This window comes from Lithobates pipiens, unplaced genomic scaffold (assembly GCF_037356315.1).
Source record: "Lithobates pipiens isolate NorthernLeopardFrog02 unplaced genomic scaffold, aLitPip1_a1.2 Scaffold_16, whole genome shotgun sequence".
NCBI lineage: Eukaryota > Metazoa > Chordata > Amphibia > Anura > Ranidae > Lithobates > Lithobates pipiens.
In genome coordinates, this window is record NW_027507748.1 from 14,359,489 (window position 1) to 14,380,964 (window position 21,476).

The window sequence follows — 21,476 nt, forward strand, 5'->3', positions numbered from 1 at the left end:
TTTTGAAGAAGGGCTGCATGCATAATGGGTACGGGATTGTTTCTTAACCTCACAAGTTTGATGTCTGGTGTAATGGTGTGAGTCGTAATAGGATTTATGTTATTGCTGTAAAGTATTTTTTTTTTTGGTTTGAGAGCAGTTTTGCTATATTTATTTTAATTTATGTAAATATGTATATATTTATGTATATTTATATATTGTGATTTTATGCTTAATGATTGCAAGACTTTTAATAAAGAAAAATTGGGAAGAATGTTCCTTACATTGGTGATCAGTGAGAAGAATGTTCCTTACATTGGTGATCAGTGAGAAGAATGTTCCTTACATTGGTGATCAGTGAGAAGAATGTTTCTTACATTGGTGATCAGTGGGAAGAATGTCCCTTACATTGGTGATCAGTGAGAAGAATGTTCCTTACATTGGTGATCAGTGGGAAGAATGTTTCTTACATTGGTGATCAGTGAGAAGAATGTCCCTTACATTGGTGATCAGTGAGAAGAATGTTCCTTACATTGGTGATCAGTGGGAAGAATGTTTCTTACATTGGTGATCAGTGGGAAGAATGTCCCTTACATTGGTGATCAGTGAGAAGAATGTTCCTTACATTGGTGATCAGTGAGAAGAATGTTCCTTACATTGGTGATCAGTGAGAAGAATGTTCCTTACATTGGTGATCAGTGAGAAGAATGTTCCTTACATTGGTGATCAGTGAGAAGAATGTTCCTTACATTGGTGATCAGTGAGAAGAATGTTCCTTACATTGGTGATCAGTGGGAAGAATGTTCCTTACATTGGTGATCAGTGGGAAGAATGTTCCTTACATTGGTGATCAGTGGGAAGAATGTTCCTTACATTGGTGATCAGTGAGAAGAATGTTCCTTACATTGGTGATGAGTGAGAAGAATGTTCCTTACATTGGTGATCAGTGAGAAGAATGTTCCTTACATTGGTGATCAGTGGGAAGAATGTTCCTTACATTGGTGATCAGTGAGAAGAATGTTCCTTACATTGGTGATCAGTGGGAAGAATGTTCCTTACATTGGTGATCAGTGGGAAGAATGTTCCTTACATTGGTGATCAGTGGGAAGAATGTTCCTTACATTGGTGATCAGTGGGAAGAATGTTCCTTACATTGGTGATCAGTGAGAAGAATGTTCCTTACATTGGTGATCAGTGAGAAGAATGTTCCTTACATTGGTGATCAGTGGGAAGAATGTTCCTTACATTGGTGATCAGTGGGAAGAATGTTCCTTACATTGGTGATCAGTGGGAAGAATGTTCCTTACATTGGTGATCAGTGGGAAGAATGTTCCTTACATTGGTGATCAGTGGGAAGAATGTTCACAAACGCCTCTGTTTCACACCCTGACACCCCCATCCCTACAACCAGCATCCCATTCTACTCACTGTGATAATACGGCGGGCGGAATGTGTGGTTCGCCACACCCCAGCGCGGAGGAAAGATGACGAAATCTGCGATTGCCACACCGGGCCTCAGAGACTTCGCTGTCAGCACGGTGAAGATAGACGGGTCCTGCAAGCAGGATGTACATAACTATGTTACTGCACCATCCAAATATTCCAGGAACATCGTCTGAAAAAATAAAAAAAAATGACACGGCCTCAGACTTACCGCATGATCGAACGCCACGCAGTTTATCACCATGAAGTTATCCAGGTTGTACTTGTAGGGTGCGTAGTTCCCATGCCAAGCGACAACATTAAACGGTGAAAAGTCCTTCGGGGGGATAAAAAACAACTTTCTGCATGGTTCTTTCATGGGGTACACGTACCAATGCATTAACAATAAAAAATAAATAAAAAGAAAGTGAAGGGAAGGTCTTTTCATGCTCAGTGTAAAATTGGCCAACAGCAAGATACTTGCGAACGGCAACAACAAGGCTAGGCCCAAATTTACAAGCGACAAAGATGCCGGCCTCCTGCTGGCAAGATCTTCAAAATCTGGTCAGAGGGAGGATGACATCACAGTCTAACCTATCACCTAGGCACCGCAGGAGGAAGCCAGGGAGAGGAAAGTATTATCTAGCTTTTTTTTCCCCCCCATGGGTTTTTATTTCACTGAGATGCAAGGTCCAATTCAGACACGTGCATCTCATTTAGTTATGAACTGAAATTTGGATGAAATTTAAATTTTGGGAGATTGGGATATATCCGAATTTCCTATTCACAAGAGTAACAAATTTCAACAAATCCAAACTACTGTAAATGGTAACACAACAAAATAATGTAACAAGATAACGAATTATCCGAATTCAAGCATTAAACATATTGCAATAAATACAGTAAATTATAAAAGTGAAATAAGATGACGATTCCCTACTTAGGCTGCTTTAGAATAAAATAGAGAAAACTAGAATGCAATGGAATGGGAAAAAAAAAAAGAATTGAAAGAATTAGAATATAATCAAATTTAATAGAATGGGATAGAAAAGATATTGTGAAAAAAAAAAAAAAAGAAAAGAATAGAATAGAAAGAAATAAAACAAAATAGAAAAACATAGAAAATAAAAGAATAGAATAAAATATAAAAAATAATAGAATAGAATAAAATATAGAACAGAATAGAAAAGAATATATAAAAAAAAATCAAATAGAATAGAAAGAAATAAAACAGAATAAAATAGAAAAAATACAATAAAATAGTAAAGAATGGAATTTAATAGAACAGAGCGGAATAGAATAAAATAGAACAGAATCACAAAACATAGAATAAAAAAGAATAGAATGGAAAAGAATAGAGACATTATAAAATGTAAAATATTATAATAGAATAAAACAGAAAAGAATATAACATAAATCAGAATTGAATATAAAAGAATAGAATAGAAAAACATAGAAAATAAAAGAATAGAATAAAATATAAAAATAATAGAATAGAATAAAATATAGACCAGAATATAAAAGAATATATATAAAAAAATCAAATAGAATAGAAAGAAATAAAACAGAATAAAATAGAAAAAATACAATAAAATAGTAAAGAATGGAATTTAATAGAACAGAGCGGAATAGAATAAAATAGAACAGAATCACAAAACATAGAATAAAAAAAAAATAGAATGGAAAAGAATAGAGGCATTATAAAATGTAAAATATTATAATAGAATAAAACAGAAAAGAATATAACATAAATCAGAATTGAATATAAAAGAATAGAATAGAAATAGTATAACATATAAAATAATAGAATAAAATATAAAAATAATAGAATAAAATATAGAACAGAATAGAAAAGAATATAAAAAAAATCAAATAGAATAGAAAGAAATAAAACAGAATAAAATAGAAAAAAATACAATAAAATAGTAAAGAATGGAATTTAATAGAACAGAGCGGAATAGAATAAAATAGAACAGAATCACAAAACATAGAATAAAAAAGAATAGAATGGAAAAGAATAGAGACATTATAAAATGTAAAATATTATAATAGAATAAAACAGAAAAGAATATAACATAAATCAGAATTGAATATAAAAGAATAGAATAGAAATAGTATAACATATAAAAGAATAGAATAGAAATAGTTACAAATAGAACAGAACAGGCTAGAAAAACATAGAATAGCATAAAATAGAATAGAATAGAAAATAAGAGTTGAATAAAATATAAAATAATATAATAAAACAGAATGACATATAAAAGAATAGAATAGAAAAGATTAGAAAAAATAAAATAGAACAAAAAAACAATACAATAAGAAAGAAATAGAATAAAACAGAACAGAATAGAAAATAAAAAGGATAGAATAAAACAAAATAGAATAAAACAGAATATAAAATATAATAGAACAGAATAGATTAAAACTGAATAAAAATGATAGAATAGAAAAGAATAGAATTGAAAATAAAAGAATAGAATAAAACAGAAAAACTAGAAAGAATAGAATGATATAGCCATCTTCCAAAATTTTAAATGATTCGAAAATAACGAATATGCTAAAGTCGCTCCCGCAAATGTAAACGGTGTTAAAAATCACACAGGTGAGGTATCGCCGCGATCGCCAGAGCGAGAGAAATAATTCTAGCAAAAGACCTCCTCTGTAATGCCAACCTGGTAACCGTTACATTTTTTTTTTTTTTTTTAAAGCGTCCACAAGTGTGCGCAATTTCAAAGCGCCACGTGTGGTATCTATTTACTCGGCGTAACATCATCTTTCCCATTATATAAAAAAATTGGGCTAACTTTACCGCTTTGTTATTTTTTTTTTAGTGTATGAAAGTGTATTTTTTTCTTATAAAAAAATTGCGTTTGAAAGACTGCTGAGCAAATAACGCAACGATCGCCATTGTATTCTCTTGGGTCTCTGCTAAATATATATAAATATCTCTATCTCTCTCCCCCCTCTCCATCGCTCTCCCCCCCTCTTTATCCCCCTCTCGCTCTCTCTCCCTCTCTCTCTTCCCCTCTCTCTCCCCTCTCGCTCTCTCTCTTCTTCTCTCTCCTTCTCCCTCCCTCTCCCTATCTCCCCCTCCCCCTCTCCCCCTCCCCCTCTCCCCTCTCTCTCTCCCCCTCTCTCTCTCTCCCGCTCTCTCTCCCGCTCTCTCTCTCCCGCTCTCTCTCTCCCCCTCTCTCTCTCCCCCTCTCGCTCTCTCTCCCCCTCTCGCTCTCTCTCTCCCCCCTCTCGCTCTCTCTCTTCCTCTCTCTCCTTCTCCCTCCCTCTCCCTATCTCTCTCTCCCCCTCTCTCTCTCCCCCCGCTCTCTCTCCCCCTCTCCCGCTCTCTCTCTCCCCCTCTCCCGCTCTCTCTCTCCCCCTCTCGCTCTCTCTCCCCCTCTCGCTCTCTCTCGCTCTCTCTCTCCCCCCTCTCGCTCTCCCTCTCTCGCTCTCCCTCTCTCGCTCTCTCTCCCTCCCCCCTCTCGCTCTCCCTCTCTCGCTCTCTCTCCCTCCCCTCTCTCTCCCTCCCCTCTCTCTCCCCCTCTCTCTCTCTCTCCCCCTCTCTCTCCCCCTCTCGCTCTCTCTCCCCCTCTCGCTCTCGCTCTCCCCCCTCTCGCTCTCTCTCTCCCCCTCTCGCTCTCTCTCTCTCCCCTCTCGCTCTCTCTCTCCCCCCTCTCGCTCTCCCTCTCTCTCTCCCTCTCTCTCTCCCCCTCTCTCTCCCCTCTCGCTCCCTCTCTCTCTCCCCCTCTCGCTCTCTCTCTCTCTCCCCCTCTCGCTCTCTCTCTCCCTCTCTCTCCCCCTCTCGATCCCCCCTCTCGCTCTCTCTCCCCCCCTCTCTCTCCCCCTCTCGATCCCCCCTCTCGCTCTCTCTCCCCCTCTCTCTCCCCCCTCTCTCTCCCCCTCTCGCTCTCTCTCCCCCCCCTCTCTCTCCCCCTCTCGCTCTCTCTCCCCCCTCTCTCTCCCCTCTCGCTCTCTCTCCCCCCTCTCTCTCCCCCTCTCGCTCTCTCTCCCCCCTCTCTCTCCTCCTCTTGCTCTCTCCCTCTCTCTCTCCCTCCCCTCTCTCTCCTCCTCTCGCTCTCTCCCTCTCTCTCTCCCTCCCCTCTCTCCCCCTCTCTCGCTCTCTCTCTCCCTCTCTCTCCCCCTCTCGATCCCCCCTCTTGCTCTCTCTCCCCCCTCTCTCTCCCCCTCTCGATCCCCCCTCTCGCTCTCTCTCCCCCCTCTCTCTCCCCCCTCTCTCTCTCTCCCCCCCCTCTCTCTCCCCCTCTCGCTCTCTCTCCCCCCTCTCTCTCCCCCTCTCGCTCTCTCTCTCTCCTCCTCTCGTTCTCTCCCTCTCTCTCTCCCTCCCCTCTCTCTCCTCCTCTCGCTCTCTCCCTCTCTCTCTCCCTCCCCTCTCTCTCCCTCTCGCTCCCCCTCTCGCTCTCTCTCTCCCTCTCTCTCCCCCTCTCGATCCCCCCTCTTGCTCTCTCTCCCCCCCCTCTCTCTCCCCCTCTCGATCCCCCCTCTCGCTCTCTCTCCCCCCTCTCTCTCCCCCCTCTCTCTCCCCCCTCTCGCTCTCTCTCCCCCCCCTCTCTCTCCCCCTCTCGCTCTCTCTCCCCCCTCTCTCTCCTCCTCTCGCTCTCTCCCTCTCTCTCTCCCTCCCCTCTCTCTCCCTCTCTCTCCCCCCTCTCCCTCTCTCCCCCCTCTCCCTTTCTCTCGCTCTCTCTCCCCCCTCTCTCTCCCCCCTCTCTCTCCCCCTCTCGCTCTCTCTCCCCCCCTCTCTCTCCCCCTCTCGCTCTCTCTCCCCCCTCTCTCTCCTCCTCTCGCTCTCTCCCTCTCTCTCTCCCTCCCCTCTCTCTCCCTCTCTCTCCCCCCCTCTCCCTCTCTCCCCCCCTCTCCCTTTCTCTCGCTCTCTCTCTCTCTCCCCCTCTAGAGATAGAATATATGTATATATATATTGGATACAAAAAATAAACATAGATATAGGGGAATAAGACGAGAATAAATAAACATATAAATAGCAAGATAAAAACATAAACATACAAAATATAACTGATAAACATATTAAAAACAATAATCAGACGAATAAGGAGTGAACAAATAAACAGATTAATGAATAAACATTTACATATAAAAAGAGGAAATGGGAGACAGGAAGAAAAGAAAAAAAAAGATTATAGATATAATGTTCGGGGGTTCTAATTGATTTTCTAGGAAAAAATTACAGGATTTTAACTTGTAAGCAACAAATGTCAGAAATGGGCTTATGGCCCGGACACACGATCCGAATATCGTACGACTTTTTCCGCTTAATAGTTGCAAGTAGAAATGGAATAGGTTACTAAAGTCCCGAAAATTCTCGTACGACAGAAAAAAAAAAAAAAGGGAAGTGATGTCACATGTTGTAATGTATTTGTATTGTATTTTGGGACAACAACTTTACTGACTAAACGAAAACTCATACGATCTGGTATCGCACCAGGAAAATTTTCACGCTTGCCCCGATCGAAAAATATCGAACGATCTGCCGTGATCGACTCTCGAAAGTGGCGCACACACGAACCAAAAAAAAAAATCATACGATTCTTCCTCGGACGACAGTTTTTCGTAGGATATTCGGATCGTGTGTACGGACCACAAGGCATGAAAGGGTTAACAAAGGAACTCGAATGTTTACTTACATTACTGACAAGGCAAGGTCCACTTTACTGTAAAGTTACTGACAGGTCCACTTTAAGCAGGGAGGTTGAATGCGGCTCCCTCTAGTGGCCAATTTACAGATCTCTTTTTTTTTTTTTTTTTTTTTTTTTTTAGTATGGAAGGACAAACTCTCCTTTTGTAGGGGGCAGAAGGATGGACAGACTTACCTGCAGGGAGGCGAACAGCCGGCCCTGGTATTTGTTGATTACCGTGTAGCCGCCTTCCACAGTCCGGTCTTCAAACCAGGCCACCGGGGTCAGGAAGTCTCTGGGGTTTGCCAGCCCATTGGCCCCTAGGGTAAACACATGACGGGTATGTGATGTCATAGTGCACAACACACAATAAAGGAAGTGACTGCCAGTATTCCTGTAGGCGTCCTGATAGAGTGTATACAATGCACAGGGACAGGTCTGCACCAAAGAGGAAATTCAGTTCCACCATCTTCTAGCTCATATCTTATCCCAAAAAGTTGTTAAAGAGACCCAGCATCAGGGGTATTTCTCATACTAAATGCGTGCTTGCTATGCATCGTTTCAATGTAACGCTTCCAGGTATGTTTCACCTACAGTGCCCGACAATGTGGCTTCAGTGGCCACATTGACCACTGACAATGCTTGTTCACCAACGTTTGACACAGATCAGCCCCTGCTGCATCCTCTCACCTTGGCACAAAATTGTAGTGTTGCAGTCTGATCACTGGGGGGGAGGGGAGCGGAGACTGAGGAAATGCTTCCTCCTGCCTGCAGCGGATTGATGAAATCATCTCAGCCTATGCAGAGTCACTGATCGGAGCACAAGGTCAGCTTTTTAAATGATAAAAAAACTGAGATTTGTTTGAAAAAAAAAAAAAAATTATATTGTTTCTTTATTTTGGGACACGCCAGGAATTCATTCATGGGGACTTGTGCAATTACTGACAGATCAACTTTAAAGCGGGAGGTCCGCCGTTTTTTTTTTTTTTAAAAGCCAGCAGCTACAAATACTGCAGCTGCTGACTTTTAAAATAAGGACACTTACCTGTCCAGCGCGCCCGCGATGTCGGCACCCAAAGCCGATCTCTCGATCGTCTCTCGGGTGCTGCCGCCGCCATCTTGGGTATGGGAATCAGGAAGTGGAGCCTTTCGGCTTCATTTCCCGGTTCCCTACTGCGCATGCGCGAGTCGCGCTGCGCAATAAGGATGGTCCCCGCTGTTTCTGGGATCCGTGTGTTTCCCAGCAGGCAGCGGGGGACCTTCGGAAAGGGGCGTACCTTCTGCAGAATCTACGCTGGAAGTGGGTGCAGATACCTGTACTGTACAGGTACCTGCACCCCCTCCCCCCTGAAAGGTGCTAATTGTGGCGCCGGAGGGGGGGGGGAGGATTCCAATGAGCGGAAGGTCCACTGAAGGGTGGACCTCCGCTTTAAGTCAGGAGGCTGAATGAGGTGCCCTCTAGTGGCCAATCTGTACATATCTATTTTTAGTACAATAAGAAAAATATGGAAACTTGTAATAATGTGCCACTACCCAATACATTGAAAAAGTATTCATACCCCTTGAAGTGTTGCACATGTTGCAACCAAAAACATAAATGTATTTTATTGATATTTTATGTGATAGACCAACACAAAGTGGCACATAATTGTGAAGTGGAAGGACAATTATAAATGGTTTTCAATTTACTTTTACAAATAAATATGTGAAAAGTGTGGGGGGGATTTATATTCAGCCCCCTTTACCCCCTAACTATAATCTAGTGGAATCAATCGCCTTCAGAAGTCATCTAATTAGTAAATAGAGTCCACCTGTGTGTAATCTAATCTCAGTATAAATGCAGCTGTTCTGTGAAGCCCTCAGAGGTTTTTAGGGAAGTGTGGTGAACAAACAGCATCATGAAGGCCAATGAACACACCAGACAGGTCAGGGATAAAGTTGTGGAGAAGTATAAAGCAGGGTCAAGCTATAAAAAAAAATCCCAAGCTTTGAACATCTCACGGAGCTCTGTTCAATCCATCATCCAAAAATGGAAAGGAGTATGGGACAACTGCAAACCTACCAAGACATGGCCGTCCACCTAAACTGACCGGGCCGGGCAAGGAGAGCATTCATCGGAGAAGCAGCCAAGAGGTCCATGGTAACTCTGGAGGAGCTGCAGAGATCCACAGCTCAGGGGGGAGAATCTGTCCACAGGACAACTATTAGTCGTCTCTCCACAAATCTGCCCTTTATGGAAGAGTGACAAGAAGAAAGACATTGGTGGAAGAAAGTCATAAGAAGTCCTGTTTGTAGTGTAGCTCTTACTCCCGAAGGAGCGGCTGGTTTTAATGGGCTTACCGTTACCTTCTTCACCTCGATTTGCGTCTAGGGGTTTCCCTTGGTAGACGGCCCAACAACTATAGAGACTGACGACAGATCCGCTTAAAGGGATTTTTTTTCGCAAAATCGTAGTTAACGAACAGTCTCTCAGTATAGGATCAGAGGGTTTAGGTGAAAAGTCATATCCAAGACAGTATAGGAGAAATCTCTCACTTTGAATAAATCCAGAAAATAGCCATTCACAGCTGGATCTTCACCCTAGTTGGATAGTCCTTCTCTCACCCGGCCTAGCAGCCAACAGGGTGCTTAAGTCAGGAACAAGTCTCTGCCACAGACGTTGATAGAACACGCGTCGGGAAACTTTAAAACTTGTAGAATGCTCGTGTGGTACCAGTATCTTGCAGCCGGTCCGGAGATACCGCACGAGATTGGATTAGTTTAGGTCCTTCAGCTTTACCAGGTTCTTGTCGAGAAGCCAACCCTTGCGTGGCCTTCTCCCGAAGACTCCTCCCCTGGATAACTTCGAAGTTGCTGGGACTCTCCACAACTTGAGACCAGCTCCGAATCCTTCCTTTAGTTTCCTCGCCTCGGGCTAGCCAGCCTCCAGAGGTAAAGTCGAGTGGATCCGCACCCCAGGCCATAGGCGTCCTGGGGGCTGGTCAGGAGGACCAGGACCATGCAGTCAGGATATACTTCTGGACCGGGAACCCCCAAAACACGTGACGTCCATATCTTAAGTACCCTCTCCCAGAAGGCACAGCAAGAGTGACACTCCCACTGGGTTGACTCCAAGAGAAAGCAACCTTAAATAAAGCACCCAACCAGACTGTGTTACCATGCCTGCCAGAAGTGACAGCGCCCCCCATGGCCAAGCAGAACATCCTGCAGTCTAGTCAGACTGATGTTGAGGTCAAAATTTGGAGTAATTAAACTCAAACCAAACTGCGGTTTAGAATAAACATTAAATTTCAAAAACACATAGCGTGTGCTCTTCAGGAGCCAGCGCTACAGTAGTTTGTGAGAAGCCATGTGGAGGACACAGCAAACATATGGAAGAAGGTGCTCTGGTCAGAGGAGACCAAAATTGAAATTTTTGGCCTAAAAGCAAAATGCTATGTGTGTTGGAAAACAAACACACACACATCACCCTGAACACACCATCCCCACCGTGAAACATGGTGGTGTCAGCATCCTGTGGTGGGGATGCTTTTCTATTGCAGGGACAGGGAAGCTGGTCAGAGTTGATGGGAAGATGGATGGAGCCAAATATACAGGACAATCTTAGAAGAAAACCTGTTAGCCCTTGTACACACGGTCGGACATTCCGACGGAAAATGTCCGATCGGACCGTGTTGTCGGGCTCCATCAGACTTTTTCTGTCGAAATGTCCAACCAACAAAGTTTGAGAGCTGGATATAAAATTTTCCGACAACACGATCCGATTGGACTTTGTCCGATCATTTTTAGAGAATTCCGATCGGACAAAGTGCCACGCATGCTCAGATCAAATTATGAGACCAAAGCTATTGGCTACTAGCCTGAACGTAGTCCCGTTGTTACGTACGAACGTCATCACATTCTGAACGATCAGATTTTCCGACAACTTTGTCCGACCGTGTGTATGCAACACGGGTTTCTGACAAAATCCATCTGAAAAAATCAGACGGATTTTGTGGTCGGAATTTCCGACCGTGTGTACAAGGGCTTCGAGTCTGCAAAAGACTTGAGACTGGGGTGGAGGTTCACCTTCCAGCTAGGAGAAGGACCCGAAACATCCAGCCAGAGCTACAATGGAATGGTTTAGATCAAAGCATATTCATGTGTTAGAATGGCCCAGTCACAGTCCAGACCTAAATCCCATTGAGAATCTGTGGTAAGACTTGAAAATCGCTGTTCACAGACGCTCTCCATCCAATCTGACAGAGCTTGAGATATTTTGCAAAGAAGAATGGGCAGAAATATCCCTCTCTAGATGTGCAAAGCTGGTAGAGACATCCCCAAAAAGACTTGCAACTGTAATGGCAGAAGAAGGGGGTTCTACAAAGTAATGACTCTGGGGGGCGCCATACAAATGACCCCCTCACAGTTTTCACATATTTGTTTGTAAAAACTTTGGAAAACCATTTATCATTTTCCTTCCACTTCACAATTATGTGACACTTTGTGTTGGTCTATCACATAAAATCCCCAAAAAATACATTTACGTTTTTGGTTGTAACATGACAAAATGTGGAAAACCTCAAGGGGTATGAATACTTTTTCAAGGCACTGTACATTCCCTTTTAACAGCACTTAGATTTTCTTACCGATTGGCCCCAGATCCGGAAGCTCAAAGTGGACGCCGAACACCTCCAGGACGTATCCTCTGGAGTTCCCAAAGACCTCCACGCTGAAGCGCATGCCTTGCTGCAAGGGGGAGGGGGAGGAGGGGGGGGGGGGCGGAATGCAGAAAACAGGTGAACTTCAGATATGGAGTAAGAGACAGGAGACCCCCCATGCACTGCCGCAGTGTTATCAATAAGTCATGTGATCACCTGAATTACACAGATCTCATTGGGCTCCACCAAAATCTTCCCAAACTCCGTCAGGATGAGGATCTTTCCCTGCTGAGGAACTGTCAGGGGAAAAAAAACACAAGAAACTGTGAGGATTATTAAATTTTTTTTTTAATCTATTTTCTGACTTTTTTTTTTTTTTAATTCACAAGAACCTGTTTATAGCAATAAAAAAAAAGAGCAAAAAAACAAAATGGCATCACTGGTTGACCATGAGCAATGGTACCATGGCTTGTGCAAGGCTGATATTTGTGGTTCCCCCATCCCATAGATAAAAGTAGGTGGTGTCCTGGTCTCATAACAAAGATTGGGGTCCCTGCACACTCATCTGAACTACATCCAGTATAAATGGGCCCCTAGGTCCCAGAGGGGCTCTTGTGCAGTTGCACAGTCTCCGCAAATCCTTTATCCTCAGTTGAATGGTACACACCACCATTGCCTTGTTCTAACTCCTCAATGGAACTCTTATTATGTAGACCAGTGATTCTCAACCAGGGTTCAGTGGAACCCTAGGGTTCTTCCAGAGGTTGCTAGGCTAGGGTTCCTCCAGAGGTTGCTAGGCTAGGGTTCCTCCAGAGGTTGCTAGGCTAGGGTTCCTCCAAAGGTTGCTAGGCTAGGGTTCCTCCAAAGGTTGCTAGGCTAGGGTTCCTCCAGAGATTGCTAGGCTAGGGTTCCTCCAGAGGTTGCTAGGCTAGGGTTCCTCCAGAGGTTGCTAGGCTAGGGTTCCTCCAGAGGTTGCTAGGCTAGGGTTCCTCCAGAGGTTGCTAGGCTAGGGTTCCTCCAGAGGTTGCTAGGCTAGGGTTCCTCCAGAGATTGCTAGGCTAGGGTTCCTCCAGAGGTTGCTAGGCTAGGGTTCCTCCAGAGGTTGCTAGGCTAGGGTTCCTCCAGAGGTTGCTAGGCTAGGGTTCCTCCAGAGATTGCTAGGCTAGGGTTCCTCCAGAGGTTGCTAGGCTGGGTTCCTCCAGAGGTTGCTAGGCTAGGGTTCCTCCAGAGATTGCTAGGATAGGGTTCCTCCAAAGGTTGCTAGGCTAGGGTTCCTCCAGAGATTGCTAGGCTAGGGTTCCTCCAGAGGTTGCTAGGCTAGGGTTCCTCCAGAGGTTGCTAGGCTAGGGTTCCTCCAGAGATTGCTAGGCTAGGGTTCCTCCAGAGATTGCTAGGCTAGGGTTCCTCCAGAGGTTGCTAGGCTAGGGTTCCTCCAGAGATTGCTAGGCTAGGGTTCCTCCAGAGATTGCTAGGCTAGGGTTCCTCCAGAGGTTGCTAGGCTAGGGTTCCTCCAGAGGTTGCTAGGCTAGGGTTCCTCCAGAGGTTGCTAGGCTAGGGTTCCTCCAGAGGTTGCTAGGGGTTCCTTCAGCATTGGGCCATTTCTGCCTCTCGGAGAAGTTCCCACTCACACCATTGATCTTTTCAGCTATCTGTAAGGAGGTAATTCTTCCTAATGACCACAAGTGTAAGGACCATTCTTCCCACTGACCATCACACTAATGTATCATGAGTTGTAGATTTCTAATTGCTAGCAGGGGGTTCCCCGAGACCGGAGAACTATATCAAGGGTTCCTCTGGGTTGAAAAGGTTGAGAAAGGCTGATGTAGACAATACTCCAGGACTGAGCGGCCTTCACATGTCATTATATAAGTGCCACGTGGTCCTGGAGGAATACAAACCCCACCACCACCGAGAAAGAAGAGAAAGCCCCCCCATTGAGGTTACTGGACCAGTAATAAGACTGCTATAACAATGTATGGGGTTCCTTTTTTGGATACAGGGGGAAGGCATTGCCATTTTGTTTACCCGCTTCAGCCCCGGAAGATTTTACCCCCTTCCTGACCAGAGCGCCTTTTGTGATTTCGGCACTGCGTCACTTTAACTGACAATTGCGCGGCCGTGCGACGTCGCATCCAAACAAAATTGATGTCCTTTTTTTCCCACAAACAGAGCTTTCTTTTGGTGGTATTTGATCACCTCTGCGTTTTTTATTTTTTGAACTATAAAAAAAAAATAGCGCCAATTTTGAAAAAAAAAAGCAATATTTTTTACTTTTTGCTATAGGCTCTAATAGGTGTCAAATAGGACAGGATGGGAGGAGAGGATGGGAGAAGGACATCGAGGACATGGAAGACCGTCACCCACTGCCCCACCGAGGCAGGGTAAGCGCCGGGTAGACGGTGGGTGAGGGGGAGGGGGGGACAATGGCAGCATTCGATGGGCACAGTGGCGCATTTGATGGCACAGTGGCAGCATCTGATGGGCACAGTGGCTGCATTTGATGGCACAGTGGCTGCATTTGATGGCACAGTGGCGGCATTTGGCACAGTGGCGGCATTTGGCACAGTGGCGGCATTTGATGGGCACAGTGGTGGCATTTGATGGGCACAGTGGTGGCATTTGATGGGCACAGTGGCAGCATTTGATTGGCACAGTGGCTGCATTTGATGGGCACAGTGGCGGCATTTGATGGGCACAGTGGTGGCATTTGATTGGCACAGTGGCTGCATTTGATGGGCACAGTGGCGGCATTTGATGGGCACAGTGGTGGCATTTGATGGGCACAGTGGCAGCATTTGATTGGCACAGTGGCGGCATTTGATGGGCACAGTGGCGGCATTTGATGGGCACAGTGGTGGCATTTGATGGGCACAGTGGCAGCATTTGATTGGCACAGTGGCTGCATTTGATGGGCACAGTGGCGGCGTTTGGTCACAGTTGCGGCATTTGATAGGCACAGCGTCGGCATTTGATGGGCACAGTGAAGCTGCAATTCATGGGGTTTTTTTTCAGAGTTTGTTTGCCCCCCCCCCCAAAAAAAAAACATTTTGAGCACCAGCTGCCACTGCTCCTGAGATGTGCGCAAACCTGGTAACCAACTACAAGTAATGTCTTACCTCTGTGCCAACAAGGATTTCTCCACCAAGCACTAAATCATGTTTTTCTTGTGGATCAAATACTTATTTTACTCACTGTATAGCCAAACATTCCCAACATTGTCAATGCTTTCCATGAAGTTATCACTATCAGTCAATAGAGGGCGCTAGTGTAACAGCTGTGAACCTATTCAGAATATTTGGAATAAGAAATATGGCTCCTTTTTTCCATTTATTATAGCAGCTGCTATAATGATTCTATAGTACACAATGTAATGTAGAAAATAAACTACACAATAAATCTCGGGACTTGTAATAAGCCAATATTGTTCTATTTAGACTTATTTGAGGAAAAGGAACATTTCCAATGCCAACATATGATTGCACGCAGTGCCCACTAAGCTCTCACCCTCCGTTCCATCACTTTATTTTTTTGGAGTACAATATCACTTTGGGTCTGCTGTAAGAATAAAATATGACCAGATCCAAACAAGTTGTGACTGCAGAGGTGAGCAAAGGACATACTTTGTAAATACGAAGGGTCAGACAGCAGTGATACATTGGCTGCCTGGAGCCACGAAAATGCCAATTGCAGATAATATTTGGCTGGGGACATGGAGTGAATTGCCTCCCTACTGTGTCCTTTCTAGGAAATACAACTTTTTTTAGGCCTTGGGCTTCTCCTGTGTCGTCATGGAGGAGGGGAAGAGGACTCCAGTGGTGACCTGTGAAGCTCTGGTGACCTCCATGTCCAAGAGGGTTAAGGCAGTGCTGGAAAATAATGGCGGCCACACAAAATATTGACACTTTGGACCCAATTTGGACATTTTCACTTAGGGGGTGTACTTACTTTTGTTGCCAGTGGTTTAGACATGAATGGCTGTGTGTTGAGTTATTTTGAGGGGACGGCAAATTTACACTGTTATACAAGCTGTACACTCACTACTTTACATTGTAGACAAGTGTCATTTCTTCAGTGTTGTCACATGAAAAGATAGAAGAAAAGATTTACGAAAATGTGAGGGGTGTACTTACTTTTGTGAGATACTGTGTGTGTGTGTGTGTGTGTGTGTGTGTGTGTGTGTGTGTGTGTGTGTGTGTGTGTATATATACACACACACGTTTTGCGTATTTAATGAGTGTATAATGAGTATATAGATGATACTATGCTGAACAAACCACATAAAAGCTAATATACATTGTAGTAGCATCTCATTAAATGGCTCTTTGTGATTCTTAATAAAAAAAATTTCTCCTGTGAATTTAGTTTTGAATTGTTTCAATTTGACTCTTGATGATTTTAAAAATATAAACCCATACAGTATATTTCTGTACGTTCTTTTATAGTTCTAGATTTTTTTTTAACTGGAGATGTTTGAAGTTATTCTCTAAACTTCTAAAGGTCGGCTCACCGATGAGAAAGTCACCGTCGGAGTTATAGAAGCACCTAGAAACGGGAAGAGGAAGAAAAATGTATCAGAAGATTTCAGAGGATGCAGATTGATATGTATATGCTAGGATTGTATGATGAATACGGAGTGGGGATGTCAGTGACAGTGTAAAGGACTGGCGAGGTCATTGAATGCTTGGCGGGCGAATGACTTCAGCTGGATGTCATAAATTGTGTGACCGTTACAGTCACAGAAAAGAAAAAAAATGGGAGATAAACTTCACAAGGCGCAGGGACAGGATGGAGAGCAGGGACAGGATAGAGAGCAGGGACAGGATAGAAAGCAGGGACAGGAACAGGATAGAGAGCAGGGACAGGATAGAGAGCAGGGACAGGAACAGGATAGAGAGCAGGGACAGGATAGAGAGCAGGGACAGGAACAGGATAGAGAGCAGTGACAGGATAGAGAGCAGGGACAGGATAGAGAGCAGGGACAGGAACAGGATAGAGAGCAGTGACAGGATAGAGAGCAGGGACAGGATAGAGAGCAGGGACAGGAACAGAATAGAGAGCAGGGACAGGATAGAGAGCAGGGACAGGAACAGGATAAAGAGCAGGGACAGGATAGAGAGCAGGGACAGGAACAGGATAGAGAGCAGGGACAGGATAGAGAGCAGGGACAGGATAGAGAGCAGTGACAGGATAGAGAGCAGGGACAGGATAGAGAGCAGGGACAGGAACAGGATAGAGAGCAGGGACAGGAACAGGATAGAGAGCAGTGACAGGATAGAGAGCAGGGACAGGATAGAGAGCAGGGACAGGAACAGGATAGAGAGCAGTGACAGGATAGAGAGCAGGGACAGGAACAGGATAGAGAGCAGTGACAGGATAGAGAGCAGGGACAGGAACAGGATAGAGAGCAGGGATAGGAACACGATAGAGAGCAGTGACAGGATGGAGAGCAGGGACAGGAACAGGATAGATAACAGTGACAGGATGGAGAGCAGGGAAAGGATAGACAGCAAACACAGGGACAGTATAGAGAGCAGAGACAGGATAGAGAGCAGGAAAAGGGTCAGTATACAGATCAGAGACAGGATAGAGAGTAGGGACAGGATAGAGAGCAAGGGCAAGGAAAGGATAGAGAGCAGGGACAAGGACAGAATAGAGAGCAGGGACAGAATAGAGAGCAGGGACAGGATAGAGAGCGGGGACAGAATAGAAAGGGTAAAGGGTAAGGATACAGAGCAGGGACAGGATAGAGAGCAGGGAGAAGGACAGAATAGAGAGCAGGGAGAAGGACAGAATAGAGAGCAGTGACATGATGGAGAGCAGTGACAGAATAGAGAGCAGGGACAGTATAGAGAGCAGTGACAGGATAGAGAGCAGTGACAGGATAGATAGCAGGGACAGGATAGAAAGCAGGGACAGGATAGAAAGCAGGGACAGGATATAGGGCAGGGACAAGATAGAGAGCAGGGACAGGATAGAGAGCAGGGACAGGAACAGGATAGAGAGCAGGGACAGAATAGAAAGCAGGCAAAGGGTCAGGATAAAGAGCAGGAACAGGATAGATAGCAGGGACAAGGACAGGATAGAGAGCAGGGACAAGGAGAGAATAGAGAGCAGGGACAGAATAGAGAGCAGGGACAGGGTCAGAATATAGGGAAAGAAAACCAGGGGGATAACCAGTAGCTCACTGGGATGTAAGGGCTGGGAAGGCTCTGTATGAGAGCAAACACAGCGTCCCTCAAATAGTTGACTCGCCTCAATAAGGTGTGATCCTGGTAATCAACTAAACATACAAAAGAAAAAGGTGAAAAGAGAGCCTCACCTGCAGTAATTACTAGGGACCATGCAGCTTATAGATAAGACCACTTTCATACTGGAGGTGTTTAAAAAAAAAAAAAAAAGTGCCTGCATAGCGCCTGAAAAAAGCCTCAGCTGCAAACCCAGTGTAAAAGCCCGAGTGCTCTCATACTGGGGCGCTGCGCTGGCAGGGCGTCACAAAAGGTCCTGCCAGCAGCTTCTTTGCAGCGCTGTAGCAGTGGTGAATACACCGCTCCTTTACCGCTCCTGCGCATTTAAATCAATGGGGCAGTGCTGCCATACCGCCGGCAAAGCACACATCAAACTGCACCCGCCGCTGACCTAGTGCCTGACACGGCCACATCCCTGATCCAAATCCAACTGATGTGCAGGCAGGAAAGCTACAGCCAGCATCCACGCAAGTCCACGCTGCTTCCAGGCTGGGTGAGCGGACATGTTGGTCCATGCACTATACACCTATGCTGTGTCTTTTTTGCACTGCAGTCACCACTGGTCACGCTGAGAACAATATCCCGTGATATACGCTGGACTGATATCCCAACCACTGTTACAATGTAAATTATATATGACCTCACCGCATCACTACTTCCCAGCTTCACCCTCCTGTGGAAAAACTGTGGGCTTGGGATACATACCTGCACTACATACGGCACGTTAGTGCCTGGAGTTGCTATCCATGGTGGTCACAGGAACAACTTACTTCCCCCCCCCCCCATGCTGCACCCGCAGAGCCCCCATTTTTTGCTCAATCATCCTTCACATTGTAGGGATATTCCTTATATTTGGTGTATTAACAGTGATTTCACTTCACCATATTGTCATGTGCTCTATTACCCCGGGATGTTATGCTGACATGTATGTGTGTGGATTTTTATGATGCAACTGTATCTTGATCAGACAGGGTTGTCTTTTTTTTTTTTTTTTACTGAGGTGCTGGTGATGGGATTTTTATCCAGTGTTTTTTGTATTACCATTTGATATGTTTGTTTAATAAAGTGTCCTTATCTATAAGCTGCATGGTCCCTAGTAATTACTGCAGGTGAGGCTCTCTTTTCATACAGAGCAGGCACAGAGAGAGGATAGAGAGCAGATACAGGGAGAGTATAGAGAGCAGACACAGGGACAGAATAGAGAGCAGGGACAGGTGAGGCTGGTGAGGCTCTCTTTTCACCTTTTTCTTTTGTATACAGGGACAGAATAGAGAGTATGGACAGAATAGAGAGCAGGGACAGAATAGAGAGCAGGGGCAGAATAGAGAGCAGGGACAGGGACAGGATAGACAGCAAACACAGGGAGAGTACAGAGAGCAGACACAGGGACAGAATAGAGAGCAGGGACAGGGATAGAACAGAGAGCAGGTACAGAGAGAGGGTAGAGAGCAGACACATGGACAGAATAGAGAGCAGGGACAGGGATAGAACAGAGAGCAGGTACAGAGAGAGGGTAGAGAGCAGACACATGGACAGAATAGAGAGCAGACACAGAGAGAAGATAGAGAGCAGACAGAGGGACAGAATAGAGAGCAGACACAGAGAGAAGATAGAGAGCAGACACGGGGACAGAATAGAGACCAGACACAAAGAGAGGATAGAGACCAGGCACAGGGACAGAATAGAGAGCAGGCACAGGGACAGAATAGAGAGCAGACACAGAGAGAAGATAGAGAGCAGGGACAGAATAGAGAGCAGGCACAGGGACAGAATAGAGAGCAGACACAGAGAGAAGATAGAGAGCAGGGACAGAATAGAGAGCAGACACAGAGAGAAGATAGAGAGCAGGCACAGAATAGAGAGCAGACACAGAGAGAAGATAGAGAGCAGGCACAGGGACAGAATAGAGAGCAGACACAGAGAGAAGATAGAGAGCAGGGACAGAATAGAGAGCAGACACAGAGAGAAGATAGAGAACAGGCACATGGACAGAATAAAGAGCAGACATAGAGAGCAGGCACAGGGACAGAATAGAGAGCAGGCACAGAGAGAGGATAGAAAGCAGGCACATGGACAGAATAGAGCACAGACACTGAGAGAAGATAGAGAGCAGGGACATAATAGAGAGCAGACACAGAGAGAGGATAGAGAGCAGACACAGGGACAGAATAGAAAGCAGGCACATGGACAGAATAGAGAGCAGACACAGAGAGCAGGCACAGGGACAGAATAGAGAGCAGACACAGAGAGCAGGCACAGGGACAGAATAGAGAGCAGGCACATGGAGAGAATAGAGAGCAGGCACAGGGACAGAATAGAGAGCAGACATAAAGAGCAGGCACAGGGACAGAATAGAGAGCAGACACAGAGAGAGGATAGAGAACAGGCACAGGGACAGAATAGAGACCAGGCACATGGACAGAATAAAGAGCAGACATAAAGAGCAGGCACAGGGACAGAATAGAGAGCAGACACAGAGAGAGGATAGAGAACAGGCACAGGGACAGAATAGAGAGCAGACACAGAGAGCAGGCACAGGGACAGAATAGAGAGCAGGCACATGGAGAGAATAGAGAGCAGACACAGGGACAGAATAGAGAGCAGACACAGAGAGCAGGCACATGGACAGAATAGAGAGCAGGCACAGGGACAGAATAGAGAGCAGGCACAGGGACAGAATAGAGAGCAGGCACAGGGAGAGAATAGAGAGCAGGCACAGGGAGAGAATAGAGAGCAGGCACATGGAGAGAATAGAGAGCAGGCACATGGAGAGTATAGAGAGCAGGCACAGGGAGAGAAAGGAAAGATGGGACAGTAACTGTAGGAAGATACATTGTGCACACTAGAGAGCAGAGTGTGAGCTCAGAAAAACAGTCCATAAAATCCATATTACCCTCATACCTGTCAATCATGGAGGTGTTGCAGGTGTATATATGGATGGCGATTCCATTACGTGATTTGGCATCACCAGCTCCGCAGATTGTGCGCAGACCCTGCCAAGACACAGATGTCCCGGAGCATTACTTCTTACTTATCAACTAAATTTGTACAAATGCCATTTTTATCAGATTGGAAAGTAAATACATCGCTAACATGAATATTTACAGCAAACACAGTTTATGAGCCGGTTGGGGGGGGGGGGGTTCAATGTTTTAGGTACAAGAAAAAGTTACTTACATCCACAAAGTCCTGCTTCTTCTCCTCTATTATAAATGGTTTCCACCTGAACTGCAGAGGAAAACAAACTAGTTAATGGCAGAATTTAGAATATATAACTATATATACTATATAGCCTAAACCAGGGGTGTCCAAACTTTTTTCAAAGAGGGCCAGATTTGATGAAGTGAACATGCGCGAGGGCCGACCATTTTTCCTGACATTCTTTGAACCATTAAAATTCGGTCTAAGTGTGTTCGTTCCAACACTAATACACGGCCCAACAAGAATTCTCTTGCCTTTGTGGCCGTGTGTGTTGAAGAGATGAGCTCGGGCGTGTTATTTGGATATACCGTATTTATTGGCGAATAAGAGGGAAGTTTCAGGAAAAA

At 45.1% G+C, this 21,476-nt stretch overlaps 1 protein-coding gene across 1 annotated transcript in view; it reads right to left on the reverse strand.

Annotated features, from left to right (window-relative positions):
* Positions 1-21,476, reverse strand: part of HGD (homogentisate 1,2-dioxygenase) — an 87,190-nt gene that overhangs the window by 27,076 nt on the left and 38,638 nt on the right. The window contains exons 5-12 of the mRNA XM_077479599.1: positions 21,106-21,156; positions 20,830-20,921; positions 16,191-16,225; positions 11,900-11,979; positions 11,672-11,771; positions 7,239-7,363; positions 1,634-1,738; positions 1,408-1,534 (exon numbers count right to left, since the gene is read on the reverse strand). Coding sequence (XP_077335725.1) covers positions 1,408-1,534; positions 1,634-1,738; positions 7,239-7,363; positions 11,672-11,771; positions 11,900-11,979; positions 16,191-16,225; positions 20,830-20,921; positions 21,106-21,156 — 715 coding nt within the window. The remainder of the gene's footprint in view (positions 1-1,407; positions 1,535-1,633; positions 1,739-7,238; positions 7,364-11,671; positions 11,772-11,899; positions 11,980-16,190; positions 16,226-20,829; positions 20,922-21,105; positions 21,157-21,476) is intronic.